Source organism: Borostomias antarcticus (genome assembly GCF_949987555.1).
Source record: "Borostomias antarcticus genome assembly, contig: scaffold_192, whole genome shotgun sequence".
NCBI classification, from domain to species: Eukaryota; Metazoa; Chordata; class Actinopteri; order Stomiiformes; family Stomiidae; genus Borostomias; species Borostomias antarcticus.
The window spans coordinates 8236-23350 of record NW_028176748.1 but is presented as its reverse complement, the minus strand read 5'-3'; the positions used below and the strand labels follow the sequence as shown (position 1 = coordinate 23350).

The following is a 15115-nucleotide window of genomic DNA, read 5'->3' as shown; positions in this document are numbered from 1 at the left end:
GGCGGTAGATGGTCAGAACCAGGAGGGGGTCAGACATGCCCACTTTTACCAGAAGAGCTTCAAAACGGGAGTATGTGAGGCAGTTCAACACAGAACAGCTGTATTTGTCCTTGTGCATGAAGGCCACGCCCCCTCCAGTCTTTCCGCGTCTTGGGTTGCTGTGGTAACTCCAGCCAGCTGGGCAGCGTGCTTTTTTTTTACCAACAAACTTCTGCCATAACCACGCCCCCGCGAGTTTTCATTGGACAACCCTAATCCTAACCCTATCCCTATCCCTATCCCTATCCCTATCCCTATCCCTATCCCTAACCCTAACCCTATCCCTATCCCTAACCCTATCCCTATCCCTATCCCTATCCCTATCCCTATCCCTAACCCTAACCCTATCCCTATCCCTATCCCTAACCCTATCCCTATCCCTATCCCTAACCCTAACCCTATCCCTAACCCTATCCCTATCCCTATCCCTATCCCTAACCCTATCCCTATCCCTATCCCTATCCCTAACCCTATCCCTATCCCTATCCCTATCCCTAACCCTATCCCTATCCCTATCCCTAACCCTAACCCTATCCCTATCCCTAACCCTATCCCTATCCCTAACCCTAACCCTAACCCTAACCCTATCCCTATCCCTAACCCTATCCCTATCCCTAACCCTAACCCTAACCCTATCCCTAACCCTATCCCTAACCCTATCCCTATCCCTATCCCTATCCCTATCCCTATCCCTAACCCTAACCCTAACCAATGAAAACTCGCGGGGGCGTGGTTATGGCAGAAGTTGGTTGGTAAAAAAAATCACGCACAGTTCATTGAGAGAAGAATAATCCCCAGGGATTTGCCATGATTCCGTGATTGCGAAGAATTACAGTTGTTGTTTGGAAATTAACTCAGACAGAACGGATGTTTTCTCCTTAACCGATCTGGCATTGAGAAGCCCGACTTTCACCGTAACTTCCCTCGCAGACGAGGTAGGTGTTCTTGGTTGGGGGCTGGATGGGACCGGGGGGACAGATGGACCTGGTCCAGGTCTAGGGGACAGATGGATTGTCTTTGGAGAAAGTTTCACCGCTCGACCCGCACGATGTCCTCGCCGTCTACCTCCACCTCTCCGGTGAATCCGTCGGTCAGTAAAGTTAACGTTACTCCAGGGCCCGAAAGGAATAACAAAGGTAGGCAATAGGTGGTTATTCGCCTGTGTTTGTTGATCCTCGCACCAAACGAGGTTTTCCTCCATTGTGGCACGGATGTCAAAAAGCGCTCTCCGATCATAACTGTAAATGATCAGGTTTGATTGCAAGATACTTTGACATAGTAAAACGAACAGATTAACATGAAACGCCAGGAATTGGAGTGCGTGGCTTGCTGCTGTCATCATCATCACCTTTGACCTTCTCCTATCTGGGCTGTGCAACGCTAGTCTCTCAAGTTGGTGTTAGTTGTGTTAGTTTAGTGTCCTCAGTGTCAACAATATATGCATGACACAGCATTATGCAGATCCATACCAATAACACCCAGGTCTGCAGAGTAAATATAACCTGGTTCCACATTCTCTACAGCAGAGATGACAGCTCACTTACTATTAATACATTTGTATTACAATACAAATCTTACAATACAATTGTAGCTCCTTGTAATTGTGTAGCAACTCATAATGTAATAAAGGCTCATAATTTAATAACGGCTCATAATGTAATAACTTATTACATTATAAACTAACAAAAGTTCATAATGTAATACTCAGCTCATAATGTAATAAAACCATGCGCTCATAACGTAATAACTGATTTGCGCATAATGTAATAAGAGCTCATAGTGTAATATTACTAAATACTAATGTAATTACATTATGAGCCTTACTGGGGCCGCTCATAACAGCTCATAATGTAATAATGGCTCATATAGTTAGAAAAGTGTTAATTATCATCATTTTTACCTCTGCCATTCCTGTGGGGGAGGAAGGTTATGCTTTCACTTGTCTGTCTGTCTGTCTGTCTGTCAAACAATACATACAAAACGTCAAACATCAAAAAATGATTGCCCTTGCATGCCTCGCAGCCAAGCGGCTGATATTAATGAATTGGAAAGTGAGAAAACCAGGCTGTTTCTCTAGAAACAGGTGGCTAGAGGACTTCCTCCATCTTCTAAGTATGGAAAAGGCCACGTCCATCCTCAGGGACATAGACCAGGACACTAGCGAGCTCTGGGACACACTAAGGCTGTTCCTACATTCACAAGAACATAGGTATTTTTCCCTACATAAGCAGTATTCAACACTACACAATCCAATATCCTCCCTCTTATAAATAGTACTAATTCCCAGACTGATGATCTGTGTGGATAGGTAGAGCAATCAGGAAACGTATGCACTGTGCCCCCCCCCCCCCTCCTCTAGATCATTGTGATTGTCGTTGTTTTCATCGCTGTCTTTTGTGTTGTTGTTGGTTAGGTGTCTGTTCTTGTTGTCTTATGCTTTGTGCATTGCAATGTAGCTGTCCTGTTTTTGTTTGTTGCTTATTGTGTATTGTGAGCATGTGGTTGTCGTTGTTTTGTGGGTTTGTCGCTTGTTTTGTGTCGCTGATCGTTGTGTGCTTTGTTTGAAAGCTTGTTGTCACCTTGCGAGCTGTGTTTGTTGTCAAAACAATAAAAACTATAAATATAAAAAAAGAAGAAAAAAAAAGAAAAGCTATATTAAATTTCTAGGTATGATGTTAAAGACATGTAAGGCAACTAGGATATGAAATGTATGAAATGTATGTGTAATGCTTTTGTACGCACCGAAACTGTCTTAACAATTGTAAAAATTAAAGTCTTAAAAGGCATTGAATTCATTCATCTTAAAATGAGGCCTTTATTTAGAGTAGTCTACTTGTCCACCTCTCCCAAAGGTAGTTTTTGTTTGAACACATAGACAAGCTACAGGTCAGACACGAAGCGCTCTGATCTAGACGGAGCACATTGGAACGCTCTGGGACATGGAGGACCGTCTGAGGACAACCTAGAGCAGGCATGGAGGACCGTCTGAGGACAACCTAGAGCAGGCATGGAGGACCGTCTGAGGACAACCTAGAGCAGGCATGGAGGACCGTCTGAGGACAACCTAGAGCAGGCATGGAGGAACGTCTGAGGACAACCTAGAGCAGGCATGGAGGAACGTCTGAGGACAACCTAGAGCAGGCATGGAGGAACGTCTGAGGACAACCTAGAGCAGGCATGGAGGAACGTCTGAGGACAACCTAGAGCAGGCATGGAGGACCGTCTGAGGACAACCTAGAGCAGGCATGGAGGACCGTCTGAGGACAACCTAGAGCAGGCATGGAGGACCGTCTGAGGACAACCTAGAGCAGGCATGGAGGACCGTCTGAGGACAACCTAATCATGCACTTCTACCAGTGGGAAATTGTAACCCCATCACTCAATTAGCCAATTATAGTTACTACATTAATGAAAAGAACTAAATATATGCCTGTAATCAAAGTTTATTGGATGGACTTTCAATTTTTCATATATAAATGGATTTAGTAGGACTTAGGCTAATGCTTCTATTCATTTAATGAACTCTGCACAAAACATTCACACTCCTGAGTGGTATAGCCTACCATTATTTCAGTGCAACGGTGTCTCAAAAATGATGTACAAATGTTAACACTGACACTAAGTGCACCAACTAATATTCATGTTCATAGTGCATTTTTACTCTGCCATCTCATACCATGACGTGTTTCCAATAAGCATGCATTCATCTCAAAAGCCATTAACCTTCACCCACAGGTGAATCAGTATAAAGTTCTGTGTTAATGAGATACTTGCGGCCTCTCCTGCTGGCCTACAATGGACTCAATGTCAATGTTTGTGCATCAATCTGCATGAGCTGGAACAGAGTTTCATCTGTCAGCCTGTTTCTCACTTTTGACTTGATGTGCTTCATTGTTGAGAAGCTGCTCTCGCAGATGTAAATGTTCCCAAACATGCTGGCCATTGAGAGTGAGAGTGAGTTTTTGGCCGCTCATGTTTGTATTCGTCGCGTGTTGGTCATCCATGGTGTTGGTGGTGTCGTCACGGAGGCCGGCAGAGTGCAAACCCAGAGGAAACAGTACTGGGCTACAGCGCTCTTGCGCCCTCTATCGGTAGACAGTAGACTACGGTTCAAATGTGGACAAATGCCGTCAATGACAAAAAACTGATATTTGGAAAGCAGGTGAAATGTATTGATATTTGGAAATTGACTCGCGAGCTCTAGACAGTCTGGGGTCTTTCTCGCTCGGTGTTGTTTCACCGGTCTAGAGCGGAAGCGCGATGACGCATCGCATAATCATCCGGTCTGGACCGGAAGAAGAACAGTTGTTGTAATGTTTTTACTGAAGGCTGCACATGGTGAAGTTTCGAGTAGATAACATTCGCGATGGCATCACACCGACGAAATTTGTAAAAGAAGATGCGAGGAAAAATAAAGCAAGCGGATGTTGGAGGCGGGCTCTACAGGCTCGAGCCGGATGATGGGGCGGGCTTAAGGCAGTGAAGTAAATAGATACCAGGCCCTCCTCTACGAGGAGAGACGCGAGGCTAATAGATACCAGGCCCTCCTCTACGAGGAGAGACGCGAGGCTAATAGATACCAGGCCCTCCTCTACGAGGAGAGACGCGAGGCTAATAGATACCAGGCCCTCCTCTACGAGGAGAGACGCGAGGCTAATAGATACCAGGCCCTCCTCCCCGAGGAGAGACGCGAGGCTAATAGATCCCAGGCCCTCCTCTACGAGGAGAGACGCGAGGCTAATAGATACCAGGCCCTCCTCCCCGAGGAGAGACGCGAGGCTAATAGATCCCAGGCCCTCCTCTACGAGGAGAGACGCGAGGCTAATAGACACCAGGCTCTTCTCCCCGAGGAGAGACGCGAGGCTAATAGATACCAGGCCCTCCTCTACGAGGAGAGACGCGAGGCTAATAGATACCAGGCCCTCCTCTACGAGGAGAGACGCGAGGCTAATAGATACCAGGCCCTCCTCCCCGAGGAGAGACGCGAGGCTAATAGATACCAGGCCCTCCTCTACGAGGAGAGACGCGAGGCTAATAGATACCAGGCCCTCCTCTACGTGGAGAGACGCGAGGCTAATAGATACCAGGCCCTCCTCTACGAGGAGAGACGCGAGGCTAATAGATACCAGGCCCTCCTCTACGAGGAGAGACGCGAGGCTAATAGATACCAGGCCCTCCTCTACGAGGAGAGACGCGAGGCTAATAGATACCAGGCCCTCCTCTACGAGGAGAGACGCGAGGCTAATAGATACCAGGCCCTCCTCTACGTGGAGAGACGCGAGGCTAATAGATACCAGGCCCTCCTCTACGAGGAGAGACGCGAGGCTAATAGATACCAGACCCTCCTCTACGAGGAGAGACGCGAGGCTAATAGATACCAGGCCCTCCTCTACGAGGAGAGACGCGAGGCTAATAGATACCAGGCCCTCCTCTACGAGGAGAGACGCGAGGCTAATAGATACCAGGCCCTCCTCTACGAGGAGAGACGCGAGGCTAATAGATACCAGGCCCTCCTCTACGAGGAGAGACGCGAGGCTAATAGATACCAGGCCCTCCTCTACGAGGAGAGACGCGAGGCTAATAGATACCAGGCCCTCCTCTACGAGGAGAGACGCGAGGCTAATAGATACCAGGCCCTCCTCTACGAGGAGAGACGCGAGGCTAATAGATACCAGGCCCTCCTCTACGAGGAGAGACGCGAGGCTAATAGATACCAGGCCCTCCTCTACGAGGAGAGACGCGATGCTAATAGATACCAGGCCCTCCTCTACGAGGAGAGACGCGAGGCTAATAGATACCAGGCCCTCCTCTACGAGGAGAGACGCGAGGCTAATAGATACCAGGCCCTCCTCCCCGAGGAGAGACGCGAGGCTAATAGATACCAGGCCCTCCTCTACGAGGAGAGACGCGAGGCTAATAGATACCAGGCCCTCCTCTACGAGGAGAGACGCGAGGCTAATAGATACCAGGCCCTCCTCTACGAGGAGAGACGCGAGGCTAATAGATACCAGGCCCTCCTCTACGAGGAGAGACGCGAGGCTAATAGATACCAGGCTAGGGCTGCTCGATTAATCGGATTTTAATTTAGATTACGATTTGGGCTGTCAACGATCATTAAAACTAAATAATCGCCATAAAAAGATTTTGCACAAATCAAGCGCACCCTACACTGCAGAGCTATACTGCGCTTGACACTTTAGTTCAAAGCGAGACGAGTTGTCAAGCAAGGCGCACGCATGCTCCTCTCGAACAAAACACGACAAGAAGAAGATTATGGCAGCAGAACGAGAGGTGGACAAGAGAGCTAAAACAACATCAGTGGTGTGGAAACACTATGGGTTCGCGGAGACAGATTTGGACCAAGTTGACACGGTGTGTAAAATTTGCTACGCAGTCGTAGCTGCCCCTCAAAGCAGCCCTTCTCAGTCCCGCTGTCCCATTCCGCTCTCTCATGCAGACAACAGTCCTTTCCCGCTCCATTCACTTTGCCGTCAAAATAAATCGGTGTCGGCCTATTTAGGAGAGGCGCTCATATTTACAAGTGTCAGATAAACATGAAACGTCACTCACCTAAGCAAAAGGGTCTATTTTAACAAATGCTGGGTTTTGAAGCCTCGGCGCTACCATTAAATAACTTATTTAGACGCGTTCTGTCCTAGTGAAATTATTTTTCCGAGGTAGTCTTCTTCTGTGGTGGTGCTGGTGCTTTGAAGCTTCTTTATTTATCAGTTTTGGCACTTTTATTAATTTATTTATCAAGGTCAAGGTTCACTATTTGTCTCCCATGGGAGAAATGTATCTAATCCAAAGAACATTGTTAAAAAGAAAAGCCACTGTCAACATTTAATAAATTAATTGTTATCAAAGTCAATAATTTGATTTGTTAAGAAAATTTGTTAAGAAAATGTTAAAACTTTTGATTAAAAAAAAGAATTCAATGAATAATCGTGTTAAATAATCGTGATCTCAATATCAATCAAAATAATCGTGATTATGATTTTTGCCATAATCGAGCAGCCCTATACCAGGCCCTCCTCTACGAGGAGAGACGCGAGGCTAATAGATACCAGGCCCTCCTCTACGAGGAGAGACGCGAGGCTAATAGATACCAGACCCTCCTCTACGAGGAGAGACGCGAGGCTAATAGATACCAGGCCCTCCTCTACGAGGAGAGACGCGAGGCTAATAGATACCAGGCCCTCCTCTACGAGGAGAGACGCGAGGCTAATAGATACCAGGCCCTCCTCTACGAGGAGAGACGCGAGGCTAATAGATACCAGGCCCTCCTCTACGAGGAGAGACGCGAGGCTAATAGATACCAGGCCCTCCTCTACGAGGAGAGACGCGAGGCTAATAGATACCAGACCCTCCTCTACGAGGAGAGACGCGAGGCTAATAGATACCAGGCCCTCCTCTACGAGGAGAGACGCGAGGCTAATAGATACCAGACCCTCCTCTACGAGGAGAGACGCGAGGCTAATAGATACCAGGCCCTCCTCTACGAGGAGAGACGCGAGGCTAATAGATACCAGGCCCTCCTCTACGAGGAGAGACGCGAGGCTAATAGATACCAGGCCCTCCTCTACGAGGAGAGACGCGAGGCTAATAGATACCAGGCCCTCCTCTACGAGGAGAGACGCGAGGCTAATAGATACCAGGCCCTCCTCTACGAGGAGAGACGCGAGGCTAATAGATACCAGGCCCTCCTCTACGAGGAGAGACGCGAGGCTAAAAGATACCAGGCCCTCCTCTACGAGGAGAGACGCGAGGCTAATAGATACCAGGCCCTCCTCTACGAGGAGAGACGCGAGGCTACGCATTGAGTGGGGGCGGGGGCCGTATGCGGCCAGCGTGCCGCCAGTTGCCCATCCCTGAGGGAACATTGGCCCACGTAAGGGATGATGTGGTGTTCAAGCTGCTGGGACTGAAAGCGGGAACAAAGCCAAACACAGCTAGCTCTGATAGGCTGTAGCATCTACAAACGGGCGCTCAGTAGAATAGCTAGAATAAAGTTAGCTGGCTAGCTTAAGCCTTTAGAAGCTAGCTAGTTAGTCAGCAAGAGCGCTAGCTGCTACTGAACGCTCCTGTCTGTAGACTATGCTATATCTAGCTAGCTCACTAATGCTAACGTTAGCTAGCTGTGTTTTGATTTGTTCAGTTTCAGTCCAACTAGGCTAATCTATAGAGTGCTTGCTAGTAGGGATGGGCATTTTCAGTTATTGTAATACTCGAGTACTCTATATTCATAATGAACGAGTACTCGCTGTTCTGTAGCCTACCGTAAAAATAAATCCGGGAGGTCCGTGGCCATCGATGTAGGCCTACAGTAGGGTTAGGGTTAGGGTCAGTAGGGTTAGGGTTAGGGTCAGTAGGGTTAGGGTTAGGGTCAGTAGGGTTAGGGTTAGGGTCAGTAGGGTTAGGGTTAGGGTCAGTAGGGTTAGGGTTAGGGTCAGTAGGCTACGTGCCCGATTAAGTAAACATGCCCGACTGTTTAGAAATTATCCCCACGTATTTCGTTATAGCGAATTTGCATATGAATAAACAACCAACAATTTAAGCCATTCAATCCAATTGCATTTATTATAGAACAAACGTCACAGCGGACATACTGTGTTCTTTAACTTACCTTTTCCGTTCGTTTGGCGTCGCATCGTCGTGAGCTAGCCAGGCTAGCAAATGATGTGATTCGGGGTTGTTGTCCAGTCGTCTCATTCATTGTTTCGTTGTGCTTTAACCGCATGTGGTTGAGCATTCAGCTGGTTTGCTTATGATAAGCAAGTTTCACATTGCAGATTTTGCACTGCACACTGTTTTCCCCTTCTTTCTCAAAGTATTTCCAGACTGTACTTTTACAAGCAGCAGACATGTTGATTGATGTGAGTAGCCTCACGCAGGTAGCCAAAAGCACAGTGCGCAGGTGCATGAATAACTAAGCTTTTTTTTTTCATAGTGAAACAATTACTCGCCATGGTTACTCGAGTACTGACGTCAACAACGAGTACTGCCCATCCCTACTTGCTAGCAAGCTGAGTTTTAGATAATTTCATAGCTGCATGATATGTTGATATCGTATGATTCAAAAGGTTTAGTACTAACTAATGTTAGCTAGCCTATCAATGTTAGAGCTACAAGGCCACAGATGGCAAGCTGAAGGTAACTACCCTACTAACACAGTACGTAAAACTGACGGGACACATTGGTGTAATTGTGGTAACTTTGCGACGTCACCAGCAGCGGACCTAGCTGACACCTAGCTGACACTTGCCTTTTCAGTCGCAAAATAACCAAAATAGCCGTCCTCAAGGACACTGTAAGGGAACGTAGCCGCCACTGCTGCTTAAATCCGTAACTACGATGTAATTAAATAACGTGACAATGTGGTTAGATCACAGTCCCAATCTGACTTTATTGGAAATGTGTCACAGTGGGTCAGAACATTTGTAAATTACTTAGGTTTTAAAATACATTTTGAAGTCATACAGTTACAGAATTGTAATAATGAGGAGAAATCCTGCATGTCTGTTTTGTGTGTAATTTCTCATTTACAGTAAATATTAACACTAAAGATTTGCAGTCTAGGCCTAATAAAAATAATGATAAAAAATATGCCTATGAATAAACTCCTAATTTTGCAACCTAAATGTGAGCAATGAACGCTGAGCAGTGAACGTAGAATGCAAAGCATTGGGCTACTTTAGGTGACACAATTTAATAACTAGACAAACAAGTTACACACTCTGTGCCAGTAGGTGGCGGTATGCACATCCGCCACTAAACCCAGCGAAGAAGACACACTTGGAAACTTCCGCTCCGTTTGATACAGAAATTATTGAGAAAGACCAGACTGTGCAGTCTTTGTGTCGACAACACAGATCATGTAAGTATCTCAATTTCAATGTATACATACATACTATGTATTTTGGTATCGTCCCAGTAAAACACCAACGTTATGTGCAAGCTACCCTATTGTAATGATTATCTATATGCAGATGCTCTTTCCAATGTTGGCTAACTAGCTAGCCAGCTAACGTGATTAGCCTTTTTCTGTACATGGCTAGCTAAGTAGCCTACGTAAAATTACTCTCGCAATTATTGTTAAAACGTTCGCTTTTGTGTAATTGTAGCTTAAATTATAATGTTGGCTTGGCAACGTGAGAATATTTCAGTTGTGTACACTATAACTTTTATGAAGTGTTGTTGTGGGCCATTGTTTCCTAATTACAGGCTCGCGCGAGCTCCTGCACGTTCGTACTGTTTCATCGCTTGGAATAAAATGTGATAATTAGCTTACTCATTGATTTCGCATTAACCCACGACACCGTTAGTATGTGTTTGTTTTTAGGCATTCATTTTTCCGATTTTAACGTAAACAGAACACTAGAAGCCCCAACAACGGAGCTAGGCTAGCTAGCAGGATTTGTTATAGCAGCCATCTTGGCTTTTGGCACGTGGTCCTGTGGAGTGTGCATGTCAGCCAACGAGAGGGTCACCCACCCACTCTCTCTCTCTCTCTCCCTCTCTCCCCTCCCATGCTCTCAGTTGCCAACCTCCCAGTTCTTGTTTGAACTGAGCAAGAAGCAGGTGAGCGGGGCAGGAAGAGGCGCTAAGACGGGGACAGGCGTGGCCAGGGGCAGTCCTGGGACAGCACCACAGGCTCTGTGAGTCTTGTTCAGTTGAATGCCCTCATGAGTATTAACAGAAGAGCACCATATACATATGCACACACACTCTAACATGTCGCTCTCTCCTCAGCTCAGCCCAATGGTCTCTGATGGTTCTGTCTGGCCAGCCCTTAGGTGGAGAAACACCTGATCATCAATATAGGCAGGCACACGTAAGTACAAATGCACATACGTTTCCAAAGACGGGATAAACAAATGGGAATATTGATATTGAGTTAGCGGTAGACATGTGAGATTCATAAGACGCATCACTGACGCCAGGATGTGTTCCCCACTTTTATGCCTTTAAATCAGGGTTGGAGTATTCCAGGTGTGTGGCCATGGCCATGAACACCAGTAGAGGAGGGAACCAAGTGTCTCATTCTCTCTCCACAGTTGTGTGGTTGTAACCCCCCACTAGCTACATATTCATTCAATCTTTATTTAACCTCGTGAATCAATTGAGAGTAAGCTCTCATTTACAATGACGTATAATCACTCTATATTTGAACTTGTACTACAGGTGAGATAATCCTTTTTAATGGTCTCTCTCATTGCTGTGCAAGACTTGGGTGTTCTCCTGCTCTGAGTGCCCATTCTCCTATACCTCCCAGATCTACCTCCACAAGCACATCAAGAGGAGCCATGACAACCTCTGTCTCTGCTGAGGAACACACAGAGCATTATGAAGTAGCCAGTGCCTTGGCGAAGGTGTTTGAGCAGCAGTCATCAATGGATTAACTCCCAAGACACAAGGAAGAGACAGCTCAACACACGCTATGACTCCAGTGACGAAGGTAATATAATAAAGTGCATTCAACAGTCCCAAAAGAGTACTACTTGAGTTGACTAATCTGAGCTAATTTACCTCTACTATATGTTCCAGTGCCCAGGCAGCCGGTCGGCAGAACTCACACCAGACCAGCTATGCCAGGTGCCAGAGCCGGAAGGCCTGCTCTGCCAGTTATCAATGCAGGTATCCATGCATGTTTGTGTTGGTGAAATGTCTATGCATATTTGCACACTTACAGTTAACTCAGGACTGTCTGAAGACTCATGTACTCAGTTCACTAATTCGCTCATCTCACATCTCACTACTCGGCAGTAGATGTTCATCGCCCGGGTCCTTTGAGCCAAGGCGCTGTGAGCCCAGGCCCTTCAGCCCTTCAGACGTCCAGGCACGAGCAGCATGCATCAGCGATTAGCACCCCGGCCAGGTCAGGGTCTGACATGTCTCATGTCGAGTTGATTCTTCCCCTTATGCCAGAATCACTACGCCGCCAGCACCATAGTTTCCTGCTCATCCCTTTATCCTCTGGTTTTCAGGTAGTTCTCTGATGCCATCGCCTGTGAGACCAACAGCTCCAGCAGTGTTGCCATCAAGCTCTGCAGATGCTGGTATGCTGAATTTTGTGAACTACTTCATGCTGCATGTAGGGATATACTTTGAGCTGAATATCCATTATGGGACCGTACAATTACTTATAGCCACATCTGTGTTTAATATCCAGACTTCCAGAGGATGATGTGTCAGCAGTTCTCCAGCGTCATGCAGAGTCTGAGGGAGATGGCACAGACAATGATGAGGCTGGAGCAGAGACTGGAGCAGAGACTGTCCGGCGAGTCTGCAGACAGCTATCGGGGAGCAGTACTGGATGACCTGCACCCTGCTAAAACGGAGGAGGAGCTGCTGGTCTTGGAGGAGCAGCTGAAGGACAAGGATCATCAAAGGAAGATGGTGAGTAACTTCAAGGCAGAACTTTGTTCCTTATTTTTGCAGAGAAGTGTTAAGGAAATGTAAAAGTAAATGATTGTCTTTATGTTTTGCAGACACGATATCTGAGTTCCATTGGCGGCAAAGATCTGCCAGATGTGGTCCGGCGGGTGCTGTCAGCCATTGCCATACACAGAGTGTGGTGTGTCTACAGCGTCCATGGGAAGAGGGGGAAGAAGCCTCTGAAGAATATGACCCTCTACAATGTTATTTTACGTAAGGGATTGTTCATATTTTCGCAAAATAATACATTGTCTTTGCTTCATGCCATGTGCATTGAAACCATTCCCTTTTTGGTTAAAAGGTGCAGTTATGGCCTGTAAGCCAAGCACCACTGTGACGGAGGTGTCTGCCCAGCTGCAGGAGATGCTGAAACATGCCCCTGCTCGATGCAAAAAGGTATGTGATGTCAGGCAGTCTCGTATCCAGTGACATGGCACGCTTCCAATGAACGCATGCGACTTGCTTTTACAGCCATTTCATTATGTCCTTAGGCATCTGCTCCAGCCCAGCTGACCTCCCCAGCCCAGCCCCTGACCGCAGCTCCAGCCCTGACCACAGTGGAGTATTCAGATGAGGATGACCTCTTCTGCCCAGACCCTCGATTCAGATGTGGGTGACCCCCAGCCCGTCTCCCTAAACCTGCCTTTCCAGCCTGCCAGGATGGATGCCTTTTTTGTAAATAGTTTTTGTAAATTTTAACCTTTTTTTTGTGGGATACAACGGTCTGTTCCCGGTCTGGTTTCATTTTTGTTTTTAGAACTTTTGCAATTGTCAGATAATGGGTTGCTAGCCAGAGCTTGTACATGCTTTTTTTTGCTTTTCTGGCTATGCGTAATGTGACAGACCGTAAACCTCATCCTTGTAAATATGTATACTTTTAATTTGTAATGTACTTTGTGTAATAAAATGTTCTAAACTGTTCAGTCTTATATTGGTTTGTATCATAATGCTTGCTGCTATATCCCCATATAGCATTAATTCGTTTTTGTACTGGTAAATGCTAAATATAGCCAGTGGTACTGCAAATGCTAAATATAGCCAGTGGTCAGGGTTTAGTAAGTAAGTGACCATATTTGCACCGTGCGAAAAAGACGTGCAGACCAAGTCATATAAATACCTGTAAATCTAGTGTCAGCCAAGTGAGTTTATGACGGAAGTTCCTGCCCACGTTTTTTGCACGCGGCCGCACCGTATTTGCACCGTGCGAAAAAGACGTGCAGACCAAGTCATATAAATACCTGTTAATCTAGTGTCAGCCAGGTGAGTTTATAACGGAGGTTCCTGCCCACGTGATCACGTGCGTTCTTTGCACGCGGCCGCAACTTCGGAATGACGTGTCGTTCTTACGTAGCGGCTACTAAACGGCAGATCTCGCGTTTCCGTAAATGGCCGCGTAATTTCCGCACGCGGCGCGCACGAATCGTCACCTATAGCGGCCGTATGTCGAACGTTTGCGCAACCTGCGTGTGTTAGTAGGGTAAACGTTACGTGACTGAAAGCTAAAGTTTGACTATCGACATGGAGGGGGGACCTTTGTTGGAACATAACCTCGCGTCAGGTTTCCATTCTGCTTTAGCTTGGTGCTATCGGCTGAGCATTAGCTGTGCTGTTAGAAACCCCAAGCGTGTTCCCTCCCTGGCTCAGAAACAGCCTCTCACAGGGGGTAAATAAAGTCACCGATTACAAGTGTCATCAGTCTCTGGGTATATTTTTGCCAGTCTGGCGTTCGTGTAATGCACTCTAAAGATAACTTTGAACAGACAATTATTTAACAGACAAACTCCAAATGTGCTCTCCCTGGCTCAGAAACAGCCTATCATATCCCTTGATAATAATAACATTGTTAAAGTACTGGTGTGTTTGTGTAACATTGTTTAAGTATCAGTTATAGTGTGTGTGTGTGTGTGTTGGTGTGTAGTCGGGGGTGAAAGGTTGCAGGGTAGTCAAGGGAAAAGGGACAGGCTGGAGATTCTGGGTGAGCTGGATTGAGATGATCCATGATCCACTGTCCATTATCCATGGGTCTGATTCAGGGTCCATCGTTCATAGTCTTGGCATGAGGGGATGATGGTGGGAAGCTGCTGAGACAAAGCCTGTGTTTAAACCAGCTGGAATAGCTGGGTGAGCTGGACTCCCAGCTGTACAGCACACTCCTTCAGAACCCTGCCTCTGAACCTGTCTGCTCCAGGGGACTGCATAGACACGACATCTCTCCTTATGCATCATGTGTTCATTGCAAATGGACCAGTTTGGTGATCTTCATCATCATCATCATCATCTCCCTACAGACTGAATGGATGCAGACTAACAGAGAAATGCTGCCAGAGCTTTTATCTTTGGAATGAGACTCTTATCAGTGACATGATGGGAGATATTATGAACTGTTACAATCATAGCAGATGATCAGCTGAATGTTCCCACTAGAAACAGCTAAACTACAGTAACTACAGATAAACTACAGTGTAAACCTACCTGAACTCTCATGAGGAGTTTCATTGGTTGGATTGGAATGTCTCAGTACTACAGAGACCAGGCTTTTCCATTTCTATAATAAACCTGGAGTCTCAGAGCATTCTTATTTAGCATGGGTTACAAGGAAGAGAAAGCATATCAAAAATATTGACTGACCAAAAAAGAT

At 46.4% G+C, this 15115-nt stretch overlaps 1 protein-coding gene across 1 annotated transcript; it reads left to right on the top strand.

The window, feature by feature from the left end:
• Window positions 1-11276: 11276 nt before the first annotated feature.
• LOC311328162 (uncharacterized protein) lies at window positions 11277-13259 on the top strand. Its single transcript, XM_084462177.1, has 8 exons — window positions 11277-11497; window positions 11587-11676; window positions 11806-11917; window positions 12027-12098; window positions 12212-12438; window positions 12531-12690; window positions 12779-12873; window positions 12969-13259. The coding sequence occupies exons 3-8, from the start codon at window positions 11890-11892 to the stop codon at window positions 13092-13094; spliced, it is 708 nt and encodes a 235-aa protein (XP_084318303.1). The 5' UTR covers window positions 11277-11497; window positions 11587-11676; window positions 11806-11889; the 3' UTR covers window positions 13095-13259.
• Window positions 13260-15115: the final 1856 nt, after the last annotated feature.

Excerpts from the sequence above, each read along its gene's own strand:
- LOC311328162 (XM_084462177.1), top strand. The coding sequence starts at position 11,890 with ATGCATCAGCGATTAGCACCCCGGCCAG. Across the intron at positions 11,918-12,026 it reads GCGATTAGCACCCCGGCCAG|GTAGTTCTCTGATGCCATCG; the intron begins GTCAGGGTCTGA and ends TCTGGTTTTCAG. Across the intron at positions 12,439-12,530 it reads AGGATCATCAAAGGAAGATG|ACACGATATCTGAGTTCCAT; the intron begins GTGAGTAACTTC and ends TATGTTTTGCAG.